The sequence below is a fragment of the Furipterus horrens genome, unplaced genomic scaffold, assembly GCF_987537825.1.
Source record: "Furipterus horrens unplaced genomic scaffold, mFurHor1.1.pri manual_scaffold_2, whole genome shotgun sequence".
NCBI classification, from domain to species: domain Eukaryota; kingdom Metazoa; phylum Chordata; class Mammalia; order Chiroptera; family Furipteridae; genus Furipterus; species Furipterus horrens.
In genome coordinates this window covers 99,032,822-99,054,706 of record NW_028327172.1, presented here as the reverse complement: position 1 = coordinate 99,054,706, position 21,885 = coordinate 99,032,822, and the positions used below count along the sequence as shown (strand labels likewise).

The window sequence follows — 21,885 nt, the reverse complement described above, 5'->3', positions numbered from 1 at the left end:
AACGGATCAAATCGACAAATCGGAACATAGGGAAGGAACAAACAGTCAACCAGGGCAGAAAGAGGAAACGAAAAGTGAGGAAAATGAGAAGAGGATCAGAAACTTATTGGACAGCTATAATTGGGCCAATATCCAAATCATAGGGTTGCCAGAAGGTGAAGAAAAACTAGAAATTGAAAATTTATGTGAAAAGAATAATGAAGTAGAATTTCCCTATCTTGGAGAAGGAAATAGACTTACAGGTCTAGGAAGCACAGAGTGTTCCAAAAAGGCTGGACCCAGGGAGAACCACACCAAGACACATTATTATCAAAATGTGAAAAATTAAGGATAAAGAGAGAATCTTAAAAGAAGCAAGCGAGAAGAAGAGAATTACATACAAAGGGATCCTGATAAGGCTATGAGCTGATTTCTCAAAAGAAACTGCAAGCAAGAAAGGACTGGCAGGAAATATTCAAAGTAATGGAAATCAAAAACCCACAACCATGATTACTTTATCCAGCGAAGCTGTCATTCAGAATAGAAGGGCAGAGAAAGTGCTTCCAGGACAAAGTAAAACTGAAGGAGTTCATCAGATCCAAACCACTGTTATATGAAATGTTAAAGGGACTTGTTTAGGAGAAAGAGGATCAAAACTATGAACATTAAAATGAAAACTGTATCACAACAACCAACAACAGAAGCTAGGGAATTGAAACAGAGGCTAAACTAAGTAGTCAATGAGAGTGGGAAAAGAATTATAGGTATGGGGAACATTATGGGGGGAGGTCAGTAGGGAGGGGAAGGGGGTAAGGGAGGGAAATGGTACAGGAATTAAGAAGTATAGTAGGAGGGAGTGGAGTAGACAGGAAGATGTTGAGAAGAACTATATGCACAACGAATGGGCATGGACTAAGGGGGGCGCAACTGGAGGGAGGGGATCACTAGGTGGAGGAGAACAAAGGGAATAGAAATTGGGAAAACTAACAGCATAATCAATAAAGCATTTTTTTTTTTTGAAGTGGGGAGGGACACCTGGGGAGCGTTTCCAGCTCCTGAGCAGACAGTGCAGCTTGTGGTCGAAGCGCCAGGGAAAATCAAGCCTCATTGTTTCTGACTGTGCAAACCAGTGGGTGTTGGAGAAAGAAACTGCTGGTCTCTCAGCTTGTTTAAAGGGCCCCCACAGTCCTAGAACGCCCACAGACCCATCCACTCCGGGAACGATGGCCAGGGCAACAGCTAGAGAGGTACCAGTCCCATCCCGTATGAAACTGGGAGAAGTGCCTAGAAAAGGGGCAAGTGCTGAGCAAGCGGCATTGTTCCCTCTCTGACCCCTCCCCCACATATAGCGCGACAACATGGTGAAATGGGTCGCCATGTACTGACAAGTACCTAAGGCTCCACCCCTTACAACGCAACAGGAGCGACGGCTCTACCTAAGACACAGAGGCAAACAAACACAGGAGCCTGTCAGAATAAGGAGACAGAGAAGTATGGCCCAAAAGGGGGAACAAGGCAAGGTTCCAGTGGGAGAACTAAGCGACAAGGAGATAGCCAACTTAACAGATGAAGAATTCAAAACACTAGTGATAAAGATGCTCACAGGATTGATAGATATGCTTATGGCAAACGTGTAAGGGAAGAAGTGAAGGCTATGCTAAGTGAAACAGGAAAATCCACACAAAACCAGTGGTGAAAGGAAGGAAACTGGGGTTCAAATCAATGATTTGGAATATAGGAAGAAAAAAACAGTAAACCAATACATAATGAGGAAACAAGAATTGAAAAAAATGAGGAGAGGCTTAGGAACCTCTGAGACAACTTTAAACGTGCCAACATCTGAATTATAGGGGTGCCAGAAGAAGAGGAAGACCAAGAAATTGAAAGCTTATGTGAAAAAATAATGAAGGAAAACTTGCCAAATTTGGTGAAGGAAATAGACATACAAGTCCAGGAAGCACAGAGTCCCAAACAAGCTAGACCCAAAGAGGACCACACCAAGACTCATCGTAATTAAAATGCCAAAGGTGAAAGATAAAGAGAGAATCTTAAAAGCAGTAAGAGAAAAGCAGAGACTTACCTACAAAGGAGTGCCTGTAAGACTGGCAGCTGATTTCTCAAAAGAAACTTTGCAGGTAAGAAGGGACTGGCAAGCAGTATTCAATGTCATGAAAAGCAAGGACCTACAACCAAGATAACTCTATCCAGCAAAGCTGTCATTTAGAATGGAAGGGCAGATTAAGTGCTTCCCAGACAAGGTAAAGCTAAAAGGGTTTATCATCACCAAGCCACTATGATATGAAATGTTAAAGGGACTTTTTTAAGAAAAAGAAGATCAACACTATGAATGTTAAAATGACAACAAACTCACAACTATGAACAACTGTATCTAAAAAAATAAAAACAAAGTCCAACTAAGCATATCAGAATAGGAACAGAATCATTTGTATGGGGATTATTTGGAGGATTATTAGCTGGGAGGAGGAAAGGGGAGAAATGGGGAAATGGTGCAGGGATTACGAAGCATAATTGGTACTAAAAATAGAAAAGCAGAAGTTAAGAATAATATAGGAAAGGGTGAAGCCAAAGAACTTATATGCATGACCCATGGACATGTACTAAGGGGATGGGATTGCTGGGGAAAGAGGGGTGCTGGGCAGAGGGGAGCAAAGGGGAAACAGTTGGGACTACCATAACAACATAATCAATAAAATATACTTTAAAAAATAGATTTTCCTTTCGACTCAGTGATCCCAGTTCTGGGAATATATACAAAGGAACCCAAAACACTCATCTGAAAGAATATAAACACCATATTCATTGCAGTGTTATTTACAATCGCCAAGATATGGAGCCCCAAGTGTCCATCAGTAGATGAGTGTATAAAACAACTATGGGACATTTATACAATGGAATACTACTCAGCCATAAAAAAGAAGAAAGTTTTACTCTCTGCAACAGTATGGATAGACCTGGAGATCATTATACTAAGTGAAATAAGCCAGTCAGAGAAAGAAATACCATATGATTTCACTCATATGTGGAATCTCATAAACAAACTGAACTAACAAGGAAAATAGGGACAGACGCATAGATGGAGAACAGGATGACAGGTAGTGGAGGAGGGAGGTGAGGGAGTGGAGGGATTGAGCAAAAAGGAAAAAGGACTCATGGACATGGACAACAGTGTGTTGATTGCTGGGTGGAAGGGGGAATAATGAGACTAAATGATACTGGAAAAAATACAATAAAGATTAAAACTTTAAAAGGCAGAAATATGAATAATGATTTCCACATACAGTTTTTTTTTAAGTTGGGGTCATTGAACATGTATATCCTCAGCTAGCAGGAAAACTCAGCTATCTAAAACACTAGTCTTCTTAAGTGTTTACAGCACAGTTGTACTAAAGGAATGTTGAATAATGCAATAACCACCGTTGAGAGGAGATTTATCAGGATAGGCTTTCTGGAGGAAATCAATTTTGAACCGAGTTTTGGAGGCCTAGGGAGTTTTGGAAGGGTAATGCTGCTTGAATTTAGTAATGGAATCTCTGCACTAGAAAGCATGTGTTGTGCACAGGGGTCATGCCTTTTACATACAAAATGAAGAAACCCTGTTATATCAGCCTGTTCATTTTTGCCCTCCATGATAAAAATGGTCAGTCTACCTAATCAATTCAGCTAGAGAAGTTGATATTGATCAAGAAGGTTGTTTAAATGACTCCACTGACTCCTTTCCTGCACAGAGACTGGCTGCTGGTGAGTAGGCTGTCATTGATAAGAGTTTTGGAATTAAACTTGTTCTCTTGGATGGGAGTGGAGGGTTGTATTCTGTCAGTTAGTAAATGTCCCTTCAGCACAAGATTCACATATGTGTAAGTTAGAATGATCATGGACATGTGTGAGTACACACACACACACACACACACACACACACGCTGCTATCTAGTGTCACTGTAATTCCTTTAAAAAACTTTACTGCCAAAAACGTAGGGTGACAATCTTAGTTTGAAAAGGACCACACTTCAATCTTAGGCCAGATCCTAAAATAAACAGAAAAAATCAAAGTTAAACAACAACACCAAATAAAAAAGTAGTTACCTTTCAAATGTACTGGACTTGCATTCTTTTGCGAATTGAATACCTCTGAGAATCTGATGAAAGGTATGGACTTTGAACCCCAGGAAAATGGGAACACACAGAAGAGTTTGCATACAATTTCATGGGTCTCAGATTAAGAAAGTTTATGTTTTCTCCTGCAATCTTCAGTCTATCCCAGATAGCAAGGATGAGAGTGGAATGTAGTTTTAAGAGTGAGAGAAAGTGGAAATGCAGCCACTTTGTATTAAAAATTATTTTGTAGACTGCCTTCAGTTGGCATGCCTGCCAGCTCCGTTATGGTGACTCGCAGCCCCGGTGTCGTGATTAGTGATGATGAACCAGGTTATGGCCTAGATTTATTCCATATACCTAATTGTTACGCTGAGGATTTGGAAAAGGTGTTTATTCCTCATGGACTAATTATGGAAAGACAGGCCCGAACAGCTTGCTCGTGATGTGATGAAGGAGATGGGAGGCCATCACACTGTAGCTCTCTGCGTGCTCAAGGGGGGCTATAAATTCTTCGCTGACCTGCTGGATTACATCAAAGCGCTGAACAGAAATAGTGATAGATCCATTCCTATGTCTGTAGATTTTATCAGTCTGAAAAGCTACTGTAATGACCAATCGACAGGGGACATACAAGTAAGTGGTGGAGATGATCTCTCAGCTTTAACTAGAAAGGATATAATTGACACTGGCAAAACAACGCAAACCTTACTTTCCTTGGTCAAGCAGCATAATCCAAAGATGGTGAAGGTCACAAGCTTGCTGGTAAAAAGGACCCCTCAAAGTGTTAGATATAGACCAGACTGTGTTGGATTTGAAGTTACAGACAAGTTTGTTGTAGGATATGCCCTTGACTATAATGAATACTTCAGGGATTTGAATCATGTTTGTGTTATTAGTGAAACTGGAAGAGCAAAATACAAAGCCTAAGATGAGAGTTCAAGTTGAGTTTGGAAACATCTGGAATCCTATTGAAATCACCAGTAAAGTTTTCAAATGTTCTAGTTCTGTGGCCAGCTGCTTAGTAGAATTTATTGCATGTATCTTCTAAGAATTTTATCTGTTTTGTATTTTAGAAATGTCAGTTGCTGCATTCCTGAACTCTTTATTTGCACTATGAGCCTAAAGACTATCAGTTCCCTTTGGGTGGATTGTTATTTGACTTGTGAATGAAAAAAATCTCTTAAACCACACCACTATTGAATGAAAATATTGAAATTGTATCTGTAAAAAAACATTTAAAGAGGAGATTTATTAGTTTTTAATTGGTATTTTAATTTTTATATATTCAGGAAGTACAGAAGTGATTGAATATTGTTAATTATACTACTGTGTGTTTAGAAAAGTAAAAAGTAGTCAGGTTTTGTTTCAATGACAGCATCTAAGAGATATTGTTATATCAGATAAACCGTATGTCCTGGGATTATTTTAGCAGTGTTTCAGTATTACTAACTGCATTTTCCCGCTTGCTCAGATTATTTTCAGTGACTCTTTGTCAACAACGGTTCCTTTTAAATCAATAAATTCCAAAAAAATACTTTAAAAGTAAATAAAAATTATTTTGTAAATGATTTTAATTGTTCACTTTTGTCATGGCTATTCTATATACCATCAGGAGTTAGTCTGGTTTTTGCATAACTTATTCAGAACAATTAATAATCAGTAAGTGAGAGAGGGGAATGGGAGAGAGGACAGAGACAGACAAAGACAGGCAATCCTAGAGAGAGACCTGGGATGACTTCAGTCTAATCAACTTTAATTTCTGTTGAGAGGACTAGAGAAACTGTAAGCACCAAACAGTTATAAGGGTATGTACTAACCTGTTAATATGAGTAACGAGACTTTCTCCAAGCACATGTAATTGCTTTTGCCAAAGACAGATGGAGCCTCATCTTCAGTTCCTTCTAGTGTATGTCAACAATTCAGCTGCTTACTGGGCACCTACTGTGTTAACCAACATTTTTTATTCAAGGAACTGTGAGTGATGTGGATTGGATCAAGACAAATCCTGCTCTCAAAGAACTTACCGTTTACTTACTCTGATGGAATCAAAGCTTTGAAAAAGTAAAAAGGCATTTTAACCTTTCTTACCTGGTCTTAGCCATCAGCATACCTGGATATTGTCTGTAAGCACTTCATTTTTAATGAGGTAGAAATAATGCTCTTTGTGTTGAAATTCTTTGTGTTGTTTATCTTTTGAAGTGCTGCTTGGTGAATCAATTCAAGCTATTTGTACAAAGACAAATTAAATGCAAGTGGATGAATGCAACTAACATTCAGACCTTGAAAGCAAATAAAGCTGAAGTTGGAGAGAAAATTAAAATATGTCATTTTTCCACTGCATTGCAAGCTTCTGAAGGAGATGCTTTCATGGGGCAGTCGTCTGCCATCTACTTCCTCTGTTGGGGAGAAGAAATATCCAGAAGATGAGGATTATGCATCTAGATGGTCCAATTAAAAGATTGTCTTTTATGGGAAGGCTTATTATAAAGTAGCACAGGAGAAGTGATATTAAGACTAATCGAGGGCAAAAGACAAATTTGGAGTAATTAAGAGTTTCAGAGAACACTTCAAATACAGTGATCATGAACACTTTCCCTTAAAGACACTGCAGCATGGGAGAGGCAAAACCAAGTGCACAGCAGCAAAGCCTGTTTTCAACTTAAACAATTTAGAATCTGGAAGATTTTTCTGGAAAACTCTGAAGAGCTGCCCCATCAATGAGATAACATCTTCACATCTGTACCCAAATGAATCACATATTCCACTCCTTGTGGGCAGTACCAGAGAGGACAGAGGAAGGGGAAAGAACGTTCCAAGAATTTACAGATTTCCAGGATGTATCTATCTTCTGTCCTCTAAATGTTTATAGTAAGCATCCAGGTGATTCCTCCTAGTCCCCTCCAAGATGCAAAAATTATAGGGAAAGTTGATTTCTGGCTAGGCTTTAAATGAAATCACAAAACCAAACATGTTTAATCAAGATGCCAGTGACAGCTCATCACTCATTATGATACACTTGTGCAGCTGTAACTTCTCTCTCACCCGTTGTGCAGTTTGCTTCTCTTCGCATTTCCTCAGGCTGGCCCCCCTTGGAAGCCAGCAGTTCCTCTCCCCTTCCTTCATGCTCTAATAGATTTCACTCTCAACATCTCCCACACTACCGGCTTTGGACTGCTGTGCTTAGGGTTAGTCAAGCAACAGAAAATGCTTACAGACAGAGAACAACAATTTCTTTTTCATCTAAAGAAAAATGAGAGTTTTAAGATGCTTATCACACTTAGTTTTTTTTTTTTAAATATGTGAAATCCCAAAGCCTTTCTTCTCCAGAGATCAATTTTTTTGGTCTCAAGGCTATTTTTTTAAGTATATTTTATTGATTATGTTGTTACAGTAGTTCCAATTTTTTTCCCCTTTGCTCCCTCTGCCCAGTACCCACCTTCCCTCCAGCAATCCCACTCCCCTTAGTTCATGTCCATGGGTCATGCGTATAAGTTCTTTGGCTTCACCTTTCCTATGTTGTTCTTAACTTCCCCTTGTCTATTTTGTACCAACCGATTATGCTTCTTAATCCCAGCACCATATCCCCATTTCTCTCCCTCTCCCCTCCCAGCTGATAATCCTCCAAATGATCCCCATACCTCTGATTCTGTTCCTATTCTGGTATGCTTAGTTGGATTTTGTTTTTATTTTTTACAGTCAGTTGTTGATAGTTGTGAGTTTGTTGTCATTTTAATGTTCATAGTTTTGATCTTCTTTTTCTTAAGTAAGTCCCTTTGACATTTCATATAATAATGGCTTGGTGATGATAAACTCCTTTAGCTTCACCTTGTCTGGGAAGCACTTCATCTGCCCTTCCATTCCAAATGATAGCCTTGCTGGATAGAATAATCCTGGTTGCAGGTTGCCTTTCATCACATTGAATACTGCATGCTAGTCCCTTCCTGTCTGCGAAGTGTCCTCTAAGAAATCAGCTGATAGTTCTATAGGCACACCCCTGTAGGCAACTCTCCAATCTCTCTTGCTGCCCCAGGACTCTGTCTTTATCTTTCACCTTTGGCATCTCAATCATGATGCGTCCTGGTGTGGTCCCCTCTGGGTCCAGCTCGCCCAGGACCTTCTGTGCTTCCCGGACCTGTATGTCCATCTCCTTTATAAAATTTGGGAATTTTTCTTCATTTTTTTCAATTCTTGCTTCCTCATTCTGCACTGGTTGACTGTTTTTTTCTTCCTTATGTTCCAAATCATTGATTTGAACCCCAGTTTCCTTCCTTTTACCATTGGTTTTGTGTGGATTTTCCTTCATTTCACTTAGCATAGCCTTCACTTCTCTTATGCATTTGCCATACTCAAGCATATCTGTCAAGCCTGTGAGCATCTTTATCACCAGTGTTTTGAATTCTACATCTGTTAAGTTGTCTATCTCCTCATCTGTGAGGTTTGCTATCTTCTCATCACCTAGTTCTCCCACTGGAACCTTGATTTGTTCCCTCTTTTGGGCCATACTTCTCTGTCTCCTCATCTTGATAGGCTCCTTTGTTTGTTTGCCTCTGCATCCCAAGTAGAGCTGTCGCTCCTGTTACATTGTAAGGGGTGGAGCCTTAGGGATTCATCAGTGCAGGGCGACCTGTTTCACCACATTTTGGCGCTGTACGTGGGGGAGGGGTTCGAGAGGGAACGATGCCATCTGCTCAGCACTTGCCCCTTTTCCAGGCACCTCTCCCACTTTTGCACCAGACTGGAGCCCCTCTAGCTGCTGCCCTGGCCATCGTTCCCAGAGTGGGTGGGTCTGCGGATGTTCTAGGACCGTGGGGGCCCTTTAAACAAGCAGACTCTGCTGAGACACCAGCAGTTTCTGTCTCCACCCCAGTCCTCACTGGTCTGCACAGTCAGAAGCAATGAGGCTTGATTTTCCCCAGTGCTGGGACTGTGAGCTGCAAGGTCCAGTGAGGATCTGGGAGCACTCCCCATGTGTGCCACCTGACTTTTTAAAACATGTGACTGCGCTTTCTGCTGGCCTGCCGCTACCGCCATTTCTGCCGCCTCCACACCATGTCCTCTCCACCCCAGCTCTGCCCCTCCTACCTGTATGGATAAGTATTTCTTCTTTCTATCTATTTGCTGAACTTCCATGTAGTTTGATTTTCTGGAACTTCTGGTTGTTTTTAGTTTTGATGTAGTTGTATTCCTTCTTAGTTGTGGAGGGAGACACAGTGTGTCTGTCTACCCCTTCATCTTGGCTGGAAGTCTATTCTACACTTAAGGCTATTTTTAATGTTTCAATTCTCTTTGTTATGATCCAGTTTATAAGAATGAGGATATTCCTAAAATCAATGATGAAGTTGAAAGGTTTGAGTCCATATCTATATTTGTGACTGTGGCTGAAGCTACTCGGACTGGGGCATTGTGGTGTGTGATAGCATTTGATTGTGTGAAAATAAACTTGGGTTGCTTTTATCTTTTAGCTATCATGAATAATGTTTCTATGAACATTGTATACAGATATCTGTTCAAGCCCTGGCTTCCCATTCTTTTGAATACATACCTAGAAATGGAATTGCTGGATCATATGGTAATTTAGTGTTTAACATTTTGAGAAACTGCCAAACTTTTCTGCAGCAGCCTCACCCTTTTACAGTCCCACCTATGATGCATGAGGGTTCCAATATCTCTACATCTTCTGCAAAATTTACTTCCTTTTTAAAAAATTATAGTCATCTTTACCCTCATATTTTTTTGACCACTTTTGGCCATTGCCTACATTAATTATTGGTAAAGTGAATGAGATCATCATGACTATCTCAGACCAATCAGGACCCATGTCATGTGTAGTAGCGTCCATTTCCCTGAAGGGCATGGTGCAGGGAAGACAGATGGATAGCTGAACAAAAACCAGAGACCCACATTAAGCCAAAAACACAGAAGCCAAAGCATTCAAGTTCACTTTATGAGTAGTAAGTTGAGAGCAGCTTTCTATAGCTTTAAGGTGACAGCTTCTATGAACATGTCCACAACAGCTCCTGGAAACCTTGCCGCACCCACCACCTCACAATTCCTCATTATACCAGCATAACTGGGAAGATGTTTTCCAGCATTTTGCTCAAGACTGAGCTGAACAAAATTAGCTCATTCCAGCAAGAAAGACAGGATGGGGTATATTATAGAGAGACTAACATCAATATTTGCAATGGAGAAGCTTTAAAAATATCAGTTCTCAGACCAGAAGTTCTGATTCAATTGGATTCAGTTGGTCTGCAGTGAGTTCCTGTCGTCAGTCACTTTTAAATGTTTGTCCAGTTGATTCTAATGTGCAGTCAGTCAGGGTTGAGATCACTGATCCAGCAGGTGAGATGACCCCCATCCCAGTAAGTATAAACACAACAAGCTATATAGGAACAATGTGCTGGGCACCTTGCCTGGTCCAAGGACACAAGAGAAATCCTCCAAGAGTAGGTGGTGTTTACTGAGATTTGGAAAAGACAGGTCAGTCAGGCTGGGGAAGTGTCATAGATGCAGGAAACTCCTGATCCAAGGTCTTGGTATTTGTGGTTTCCTTTGCCTGGAATCCTCTGCCCCATTTAGCCATGTGACTAACTTCTCACTTCCTTCAAGTTTTTACTCAAAAGCTATTGTGTCAGTAAGACCTTTCCTAGACACCCTACCCTTACTTCATATTCTCCTTCTCTGCTTTACTTTTTCTTAGTATTTACCATTAACATGCTGCATATATTGTTCATTTTATTGGCTATCTTCCCTTCCAGAAAATATGTATAAAAACAACTTTCCTACCAGAATACCCCTCCTCCCTAAGAGCAGGGATTTTTGTCTATGTTGTTTTATTTCTCCAGTGCTAGGACAGTACCTGGCACATAATAGGCACTCAATAAATTTGTTATTATTGCATTTTACTGAGGAGAAATCTGAGGCTCAGTGCGATTAAATAATTTACTCAACATTACACAGCTAGAAAGTGGCAGAGTTCGGTAGTTAAATATAGGGTGGGACAAAAGTAGGTTCACAGTCGTGAGTATTATTATTTATTAATTACTGCATTATTTTCCATATGAACAACTGTAAACTTACTTTTCCCCACCCTGTATTCTATGATTCTTTACAACATAAAAAAAATTTAGCAAAAAGAGCAATATCAATGGACCTTCTCCAGCCTCCCTCCCTACCACCAGTTGAAGAAAAATATTTTTAATGAGAAAAGATTAGGTGCTAGAGGCTTTGTGGCATCGCTCTGTGGACCAGAGGCGGATTTAACAACAGGTGCACTGGGCTCGCGCCCTAGGCCCAGTCTTCTGAAGGGCCCCACAAGTTTACAACTTGTACGTAATTAAAATTGCACATATGAAACCAAACCTGGTGTCATTAGAAAAAAAGTGTAAAGTTGGGGTTTTGTGGGGCCCTTCAGAAGTCAGGACCCAGGGTGCATGCCCGGTGTGCCTGGTGCACCCAGCGCACCCGCCTAGAGCATTCCGATGTGAGTGTTTCTGAGCAAGGAAGGTGTGAAGCCATCTCAGCACTTGTTTCGAGGCAAGAAGGTCAGTGACTAATTAAATGCAGACCAGCCTCCTGAGGAGATGGCAGATAGGAGGGAGGAAGGGAGACTTGGCTACACGGGAAGATATGCTGAGTGGGTTTGAAATAGTTGGAGAGAATTTTTACAGTTATCAGCATCAATATCTGCCTCACTGACATTCCCACACAGACTCGTCTAAACATTCCTTCCTCTTTCATCCATTACAGTGAACACACAAGGAGGAATCCTAACAGAATACAGGAAGAGCAATCAGAGGACAGCCCCATAACTGGATCTGCTAAAGCTTTGTTAGAATAAGGGCAGTGATTTTTAAAGAGCCTTTTTTTTTTTTTTTTTTTTTGAGGAAGAGGAAATTTGGCAGAATGGTGGTTATGTCCGGAGGTGAAACCCAGGCCTTTTTCTCCTCCGACTTGGGAAGCCACATTGCTGGCACTGTCCCTCCACAGGACCCAGCCCCCTGGCAGAGTGGAGTTTCTGGAAGCAGAGCCCAGACTGGCAGGTGGCTTTCCTAAGTAGTTCAGAGAGAGGAGGCAGGGCCAGGCCATGAGTGGAAGCTGAGTCCTGCGGGCAGGTCATACTGGGAAGGGGGGTTCCTTGGGGCCAGGCATAGTAAGGGCTCCACACCTCTCTAGGACAAGGGGCCCCCTGACATACTTAGCCTGTTGCCATCACAGAGCAAGTCTTTAATATAATTTCTTTCCCTTCTTTTCAGGAATAAATGAGGGCTGAGACAATGGCTCAGAACAGACTAGGAGAGGCTCTTTCAAAGGTCGGGGGGTGTAACTCAGAGAGTACAGGAAGGGAGAGAGATGCTTAGGTTGCAAAATGCCTTCTGTTGGTAACATTCAGCTGCTTGCTTTTCCTCCTCTGAGGTGCAAACAAGGAGCAGCAGCAATAGCAGTTTTGGGCCCTGGGTCCAGCTTACTACTTGCTACTTACTACTTAGTAGTAAGTTTTATGCTACTTACTACTAAGTAGTAAGTTGTATACAACTTATTACTGGGTTGGACATCTCTTGTGCCCCACCTCATACTCTCAGCCCACCTTTTCATTCTGTCCTTGCTGCAGCCACCTGCTCGCACAGGTGTAATCCAACAGCACCTTGCACAGCTGTACTGCTGATTTCTCTGCTGATTTCTTCTCCTCTTCCTCCTCCTCTTCCTCCTCCTTCTCCTTCCTCTTATTCTGAGTGGCTTAAATTTTTATTTTGAAAAATGGAATGGAAAAAATTGTATGAACAAGAGTCTGAATATTTTGTTTTTATTTATTCCCTACATGCACCTACTATAATAAATTTTACAGTATCTATTAGCCAATAGATACTTTTTTAAAGAACAGAAACCTTACAAAAGGCTCTCCTTTTCTTTCTGGATCTTTTATGTCTCTTGGTCTTGGAGGAAGAGCTTCTAACTTGTTAACAACTCTAATAAGTTAACCATTAATGTAAAATCCAGTAGGTGGGAGACTTGACCTCCATGGAGTGCAGCTAGCTGTCCTTCCTGGGGACCACTGAGAGCCAGCACCATGAGAGGCTGCCGTGAGACACTGTGTGGAGGTCCTTCTTGCCTGAGAGCAGATCATTAGTATCTCCTTAAACATACTGTCTATTACAGTACATTACATTACCATCATTCATTCCCTAATGGAGAAGGTGGCAACTGCTTCTGCTTAAGACACTTGGAAAGAGCATGTTAGAGGAAAAAGAAAAAAAGAGCCTGCTTGGGGTATGCATAGATTGGCAGTTTACAACAGTTCCCATGTGTGTTCCCACAATCTTGCAGCTCCTGACTGCTTCTATGTACTGCTTATTTCTTTTTTTTTTTTTTAATGTTTTTTATTGACTATATTGATACAACAGTTCCAATTTTCTCCCCCTTGTTCCCCTCCACCCAGCACCCCCCTCCCCCAGCAATCTCCCCCAAGTCCATACCCCTGGTTCGTAAAAATTAACTATCCCCCCCCCTCTCAAATATTAGGACCCTTTGTAATCTTGTAAAGGACAATGGGCGAAGGTCTCAAGCTCCTCTAGCTGCTTCAAGCTGGACATGGTCGTCGTCCTACCTACCCTTGGGTCCAGAAAACCCTAATAAGAGTGGGGGTGTGGAGGGGAGGGTGGCCTTCCCACATGGGGAAGGATCGTGCAGACTCCAGGTCAGTTGGCTGTCTCCGGTCAACGGCGTGCTTGGTTTAACAGGCTGGTGTCCTTGTTGTGTTCTGGGGGCAACAGATTTGGTGAAAAGGGTTAAAAGACATCATTCAATCCATAACTACTAGATGACAAAAGGCAGGGATTAATTTTTCAATGTTCCATATTAGGGAAAAAAAAAAAAAACCAAAGGCTTCTTTGTAAGAAGGTGTGCTAGGCACATCTCGCCTGTCCAAAACCCTTTTGCCCATTATACTTAGTTTGGGCTGAGGTAAATAGTTTAGGTTTTTTCCCCCTCTCAGACCTCTGGGCCTTTTCTGTCCAAGCCATTAGGATAGAAAAGAGAAACCCGTTTTAAAGTGAAGCCCACAGACCACCCCATTCTTCCCCAACCCAGCCATTTAGTTCAGCCAAACCGTTGAGTCTCAGGAGGCAGCGCTGCTTATTTCTTACTTCCTACCTCAGCTTCTTTGCCACCTTTGTCTGAGTTGCTTGTGGAACATACTCAGCCATTCTGACCCAAGCAAACATGAAAGTTTGAGGAAGCTAATGTCCCTTCATATGACATCCCTATGATCCCTTCTTTTATGTCTCAAGGTCCAACTTCAGTTGCCCACAGCAGCGGGCATCCTGGCTTGGCTTTCCCTCCTTCCCTGTCCCGTTCTCCCCATTGCTCACTCCTGTAGTATGAGCTCACTTCCCAAAATATAACACCTTTACACAGGCCCTTGCCTCATGCTCTGTGTTTGGGGAACCATCTAACTGTGCACACAAGGAGCATGAAAGAATAAAAAGAGGCCTGTTCAACATCCAGAATCAGATCTGTATTCAAGTTGAAGCCTTCCACCTGCTGAATCTCATGCCCTCAAACGGTGCGACCTCCAGTTGATATGTATGCATCTTAACAGAGGCCTGGAAACTTTGTTAGCCAATGGGAGGCCAGGAAGGAAATCGCTAAGAATGGGTTGCTTCGGACCCTTTCCTGTCAGAGACCCTTTCCTTTCCCTCTGTGGCCCAGGGATTGTCCCGAATTTGCCTTTATATCACCAGCACTTGGGTCCTGGCATATAATAAGTGCTTAGTAAATGTTTCCAGGATACACAAGCCCAGAAATCAAACTATTGATGGTTTCTTTTTAATGATTACTTTTTATGTGGCCATGACTATTCCTATACTTGGTGTTTATTTGTTTATGCTGGTTTGGAATGTAATCTTTAATGGACAGAGAACATTTTGGGGATAGTATTGTTTCCTTTTTTACCAAGCCAAGTTAGCACAGAATAATGTGCCTGAAATTTATTCCAGAAATACTAAATATTTCTTGAAGTTATTCAAGAAAACCTGATTATCAAGTTGACTGATGAAAGAAATAGCTAGGAGCTGTCAAACTGGTGGCTTATAGGACAAATGTAACTCTAAGACACATGGCTTTTGCTAGTACAGTGATGATCATTTTATATTGAAATTCCTCAAAATATGCTACCAGCCCTACCACTTACTGTAGCATTCTGCCTGAGCTAATTCTCAAACTTGTGTTACCTACCTAGACTTTGCAGGTGTATAGGTTTGTAGCCCCTGCACAAAGTGCCACATAATGGGGTATTCTTTATATAGAAAGAGTTTAAGTTGCTGACCAGCACAATTCCTAACTTTTTCTATAGTTTGCTCAGCCTTTCCCCACCACCATCAACAGGTGCCCATTGATAGCATAATATCCTGCCTTCCAGGTACTATAAGATCTCCGTGGTGCTCATGTGCTTTGTAGTCCCCACACTGGTGCCCTGGTGCATCTGGGGAGAGAGTCTGTGGAATTCCTACTTCTTGGCCTCCATTCTTCGATATACCATCTCACTCAATGTCACCTGGCTGGTCAACAGTGCTGCCCACATGTATGGAAACCGGCCCTATGACAAGCACATCAGCCCTCGGCAGAACCCACTGGTCACTCTGGGCGCTGTTGGTGAGTAGGGGTGTGAGAGCCAATGGAGAGAATGGCAGCTCGATTTTCTTGGCCTTTTATGGTTTTGTAGAATCTGTAAAGAGAGGCAATGGAGTGGAATGGAATGAACTTGGGTCTTTGGTGTTAGAATCCTCATGGACCGGTCACAACCTCTGATTTATAGTTTTCTTATCTGTGAAGTGAGAATAGCAATACTTTATTTATTTATTTATTTAGAGAAAGGGGAAGGGAGGGAGGAAGAGAGGGAGATAAACATCACTGTGTGGTTGCCTCTCGAGCTCCCCCAACTGGGGACCTGGCCCGCAATCAAATCATGTGCCCTGACTGGGAATCGAACTGGCGACCCTTTGGTTCATAGTCCGGGCACTCAATCCATTAAGCCACACCAGCCAGGAGCAATACTTTCTTTATAAGGATGTTGTGAGGATTAAGTAAGATACTTGTATATGTAAATTGCTTGGTACTGTACCTGACACATAGTAGGCAATCAATAATTAGTGCCTATTTATTTTTGCCATGGAAATTTACCTACAGAAGAGTAGCAGTTGGCTTTTCTCTCCAGCTGCCTGAACCACTCTCACCTCAGCTGTCCCATCATTTGGCTGACCATAAGAAAACAGGCCTTTAAACAAAGAGATGGGAAGAAATGAGATTGTGGCATCTCATTGGCACCATGGAATAGTTAAGAGTGAGGCCTCTGGCGTCCAACAAGTTTGGTAGAGTCCTGGTTTCTTCACTTACTGTCTGGCTCCTCCACACCTCTTGTCCTCATCTGTAAAGTGGACATAAATAGTAGTATTCACCTCCTCCTGGGATTGTTGGAGAGTTAGATAAATTAACACATAACATTTACAGCAGTACTTAGTACAAAATAAGCCTCTGGTGATGTTGTTTTTATTACTAACCATATGGTCTTAGGCAAATTTCTTGTCCCTTCTGTTCATTTACATCCTCACTTTAAAATGGGAGTAATCATAGCTCAGATGTGTGCAGATTATAGGAGTTCATACTCGTTAAAGCACTTAACACTGTGGCTGGCACTCGGTGGGTGATTAATAAATATTACCTATAGCCTTATAGAGGCAAATGGGCTTCTTGGTAAACTGAGCCTTTAGCATAGAGCTCAAACCCCAGGAAGAGAAGTTCCTGCTGTTGAATAGAAATGATTTCTGTGTTACTCAGCAATGAGTTTCTACCACCACTTTGTTAGGGTTTTCCATTTAAGACCCACGGATCTTTTGTTGACAAGAGCAATAAAAGGTGAAATAAGCACCAAATGTAGCTATGGGATAATAGGATAAGCAGAGAGCAAAGTGTCTTGGAAAACAGGAGGAAGTTTCCTGACCCTTCTATTGCTTTCCTTTCTCCTCCTATCACCTTCATCTTCTGGAGGGACTCTAAGGAGGGAGCCACATCTAGCATTGACTCTGAAAGCAAGACATGAGTGGGGATAAGAGAGACTGTTAGCCTTTTATATAGAGAAGGAGGTCCAGGAAACCCAAGGAATGGGGCCATGGCACACACCCTGAATAGGGTATTGGTTTTAAGTCCACCCAGGTCAACACTGGACTCCCAATCAGTTTTCTTCATAAAGGTCCTTGCAAGACTCTTGTTACACCCAACTGTACAGACCAGTGACTATTTCTGAAAGTAAGTTTTAAACTGCTCTATACTGTACAGAAAATAACCTAAAAATGACAAGGGTGGAGGTACAGAGTAGAGAAGACCTAAATTAAGAAAATGGCAGACCACAGATCAATCCATCTGATGTGCCCAGTATAGAGCAGAATCATTCAAATGTGGCCAGAAAAGAACAATATGATGACCTATAGCCATTTGAGTAGTAAAGGAAGAATCTGGCAGTTCTTCAGATGGTTAAAAACAGTTACTATATAATCTAGCAACTCTATTCCTAGATTCATAATTTAGAGGAATAAAAGTATATGTCCACAGAAAAATCTTTATATGAATGCTCACAGCAACATTATTCATAATAGCTAAAAATTGTAAATAATACAAATGTCCATGGATGAAGGGATAAATACACTTGTATAAATATAGTAGTATGGTAAGTGGTATATCCATATAAAAAGAAATGAAATGCTGATACCGCTATACTTTGAAAACATTATGCTAAGTGAAAGAAACCAGCCACATAGTATAGCATGATTTCATTTATGTAAAATTTTCAAAATAGGCCAATCTATAGAGATTGCATTAGTCGGGGTTCTCCAGAGAAAGAGAAACTGTGTGTATGTATCTCAGTATATCGTCGTCGGCAGCCGTCCGTCTCGAGAGACGATGGTGTAGCTTCTTAAGAGTCTATCTGCACCGCCGAGAATGGCTGTGCAGTCCGACTCGGGAGTGACACGGTATCTGTCTCCTCCCGTGTTGAATCGACATCTTGCGATGACGCTGGAGTGTCCTCTCCAGTGAAGCTGAAGCTACAGAGCCTGGGCAGGGTGATATGGAGGGTCTGCTGTTGCCCATGCAGCTGAAGGGTCCAAGGGAAAGACGGAGTCAATACAGCTTGGCTTCAGGTGCGCTGCAGGAGTTGCCGGTGTTGACTACAACGTCAAACCGCCTTAGGGACTCCGGCTCCAGATTTTCTGTCGGGGTTTACTCCCTTAGCCTTTCCCCTGAAGAGGTATGCCGCAAGGCAGCGGAGGTTTTTTGGAATCAGAGTTTTCCTTCTCTGATGTGCCCTGTCTGGAAGATCGAACCAGCGACACTTAGCTCCCAGGCCGACGCTCAATCCACTGAGCCAAACCAGCCAGGGACATCTCAGTATATATACCGTTATATATTATATATATATTCCCCATAATAAATGTCCATATATATAGAAACATGTATATATAAACATGGATATATTCTATTGGCTCTGTATATAGATAGAGAGATTGATTGATTGATTGATTGATTGATTGATTGATTATGGGGAATTAGCTCATACTCTTATAAAGGCTGAAAAGTCCCACAAGCTGCTGTCTGTAAACTGGAGACCCAGGAAAGCCAGTGGTGTAATTCAGTCCAAAGACCTGAGAACCAGGAGAGCCAATGGTATAAATCTCAGTCAGAGGGCAGGAGAAGGCAAGATAGATGACCCAGTTCAACCAGGAGTTAAGAAAAGAAACAAATTCCTCCTCCACCAACATTTGTTCTATTCTGGCTCTTAATGGATTTGATAAAACCCACCCACATAGGGGAAAGAGATCTACTCTGCTGAGTCCTCTGATTCAAATGTTAATCTCATCCAGAAACACTCTCACAGACACATCTAGAATAATGTTTAATGGGCCCGCCATGGCCCATCAGGTTGACACATAGAATTAACCACCACAGAGACAGAAAGTAAGGCTGGGAGGGATGAGGGATGGTTGGGGGAGGACAATTAAAGAGTTTAGGGTTTCCTTTTAGTTAATGAAAATATTATAATTCATTGTGGTGAGGGATGCACAGTCTGAATATTCTAAAAACCATTTAACCATATCCTTTAAATGGATGAATTGTATGGTGAGCTATAGCTTAATAAAGCTGTTTTAAAAAATCAAATGAGGAACCCCCCCTCCTGAAAACACCTTAACATAAAGAAGGAAAAGCTTTGGACTGGGAGGGATAGAATAACATATAGGCAGATTTTGGATATTTAAAGATCCAAGTCTTTGATTTATTTACCTATTTGAATGATTCTCATTTATCTCTTCCAAGCTCTCCCAAGGTCTTGCTCTAACCACTCCAGCTCACAGAAGCTGTTTTCCTTTTATGAACATACAGTCTGTTACCAGCTGGTCAGCATCTAGCTTGCAAAGTACAGCTCTGAAGTCATGGTAGCATGTCTCCAATACTTAGAGGAAAATTATCTTTTGACTTTATGCTGATAACTTTATTGTTCTTTTCTGTTTACATTTAGTTTTTCTAGATACCTAAGTAGAGCTTCCTACAGGTAGGAATTAAGTCTTTTGCTCTCTAAAGAGCCTGATACAGTGTCTTGCATGTGGTAGACCCCCAATAAATGAGTGATTATAGAGCTGTGCAGAGAGGTGGTTGAGTGGTTTATTTCAGGTCTCATTTTGTCTTCCAGGTGAAGGCTTCCACAATTACCATCACACCTTTCCCTTTGACTACTCTGCAAGTGAATTTGGCTTAAATTTCAACCCAACCACCTGGTTCATTGACATCATGTGCTGGCTGGGGCTGGCCACTGATCGCAAACGGGCAACAAAGCCAATGATCGAGGCCCGGAAAGCCAGGACTGGAGATGGCAGCGCTTGAATCTGGAACCGCCGTCCAACATGTCCGCCCTTGACAGCTTGGTTTCTGCCTTCTGTTACTATAGTTCTCTTGCTCATTGGATCGCTGAAGGGGGCAGAGGAGGGGAGGGAATAGAATTTTTTGTTTGTCTCAAACTCAAGCTACAACTACCAATGAAAAAAAAAATTTTAAGGCGATGTAACAATGATTTAACATTAGAGTGTGGACATGTGATCTAATTGCTGTAGTTACAACATGCCAAACATACATCGTCATGTGCTTGTACCTAATGTTAATCCTGACAAGATGAAGGAATTTCATATTCTTTCAGTGCGATTCAGGAGAGCATTTTCTTTTCTACCATTTAACCCAGCATTATTTTTAAATGCTATCTGAAGGAGCAGAGAGACAGGGTAGCAGACAAAAGAGGGGGTCTAAGTACTAACTGAAGAATGTTTCTGTTTTGTAATTATTGTGTGCTTTTATTGTTCTTTAAGTTATAGAATTGAACGTTTTAAAAAATGAGAATACAGGAAATGGCTCTCTTATTTTTTTGCCTGGTTTACAGCTTGTTAATGCACCATGGTCTTTGCTTCAGAAAGATCTGTTCACTACCCAGCTAGTTTTGTGTCCCTAGCTGTCCCCTCAGCCAACTCTGTAAATCAATACCTGTTTAAGTGTTTGCTTTGTCCTCTTTGCTGTTGTCATTTTAAAGATATATAACTCAGATGTGCCAGGCATTGAATTAAGCTCTTGTTTCAATGTTTAGATATCTAATTTATATTCCAGTTGATCCCAGCCACTGATGCATGTACTTTAGCTGCTTCTGCTAAACAAGCATATTAATTTTCCACACCAGGTCATCATATATTAATAATCAACAGTTATCTAGAAGTCAGTGTCTAATAATGTTTCACCTGCACGTGGCCTTCATTGATTTTGCAGCAAAATATAAAGTAATCATGATATAGCTTCTGGAATTAAAAAATTTTGTGTGTTATGTTGCCTTGTAAAAAGCATGTTGAATTAACAGGACAGTGTGCCCTCTGTGTTAGATGTTAGAGCCAAAGAAAGGCTTGTAGTGTTGGCATTGGAGCCCTTTGAAGATAGTAGATCTTTTTGGGAAAGATGTAGGATTTAAAATCGAAATTTTAAATTTTTGAAAAAGAAGTGATGCCAATAGGAAATTGTCATAATGAAGTGCTTCATCCAGCAGGTGTTTAACAGCGTTATTTTGCCATTAATAATGTTTAAACTATGAGTGATTTACAATAAATGATTATGAATTTGTTGGTGTTCTTGACCAGATACTTGCATTGTTTAGAGAGTGTTCTCTCAAGGGGCCTGACACCTCATGATGCACATTTGATTTGGGCTCTGGGCTAACAACAGCCCCCAAGACCAGGCCTCTCATATACCATTGGCCTTATGCACAACCAGAGGGAACGTCAGCAGTTATATTTAGCATATTTAGAATCTTTTCACTAAAGGATATTCCCCAGTTAGTCCAAGTAAACCCAGAACCTCACTCCTCTGAACCGGGGGCCACGTCTTCATCTGCAGCAGTACCATAAATAAAATAAGGATTGAGATGATTTTGATGAAAAAGTGGATAAAGGTTAGATCACTTTAGAGTTTTCCATATTAACATTACCTATAGGTCTCAGCAGCATCTATGAGAAGAAAGTAGCCCTTGGAGGTATTATACAAGCCCCTCTAAGGTGGTCCTAAAGAGGCTGGTAGGTTTTTGAAGGGTTCAGTTCAAAGTATGGCAATGTCTCTAGTGTCCTAGAAGGCTCTTATTTCAGAGGCATCCATCCTACATCAGGTGAGCGGAGCCAAGACGAGGCCATTTCCAGAGTGCTTCTCGCACATGTATCACGGCAGCTA

At 41.4% G+C, this 21,885-nt stretch overlaps 1 protein-coding gene and 1 pseudogene across 1 annotated transcript in view; both read left to right on the top strand.

Moving 5' to 3' along the window:
* SCD5 (stearoyl-CoA desaturase 5) overlaps positions 1-21,305 on the top strand; it is a 207,217-nt gene extending 185,912 nt beyond the window's left edge. The window contains exons 4-5 of the mRNA XM_090267912.1: positions 15,509-15,741; positions 19,826-21,305. Coding sequence (XP_090124038.1) covers positions 15,509-15,741; positions 19,826-20,016 — 424 coding nt within the window. The 3' untranslated portion in view covers positions 20,017-21,305. The remainder of the gene's footprint in view (positions 1-15,508; positions 15,742-19,825) is intronic.
* Positions 4,377-5,211, top strand: LOC150019164 (hypoxanthine-guanine phosphoribosyltransferase pseudogene; annotated as a pseudogene).
* Positions 21,306-21,885: the final 580 nt, after the last annotated feature.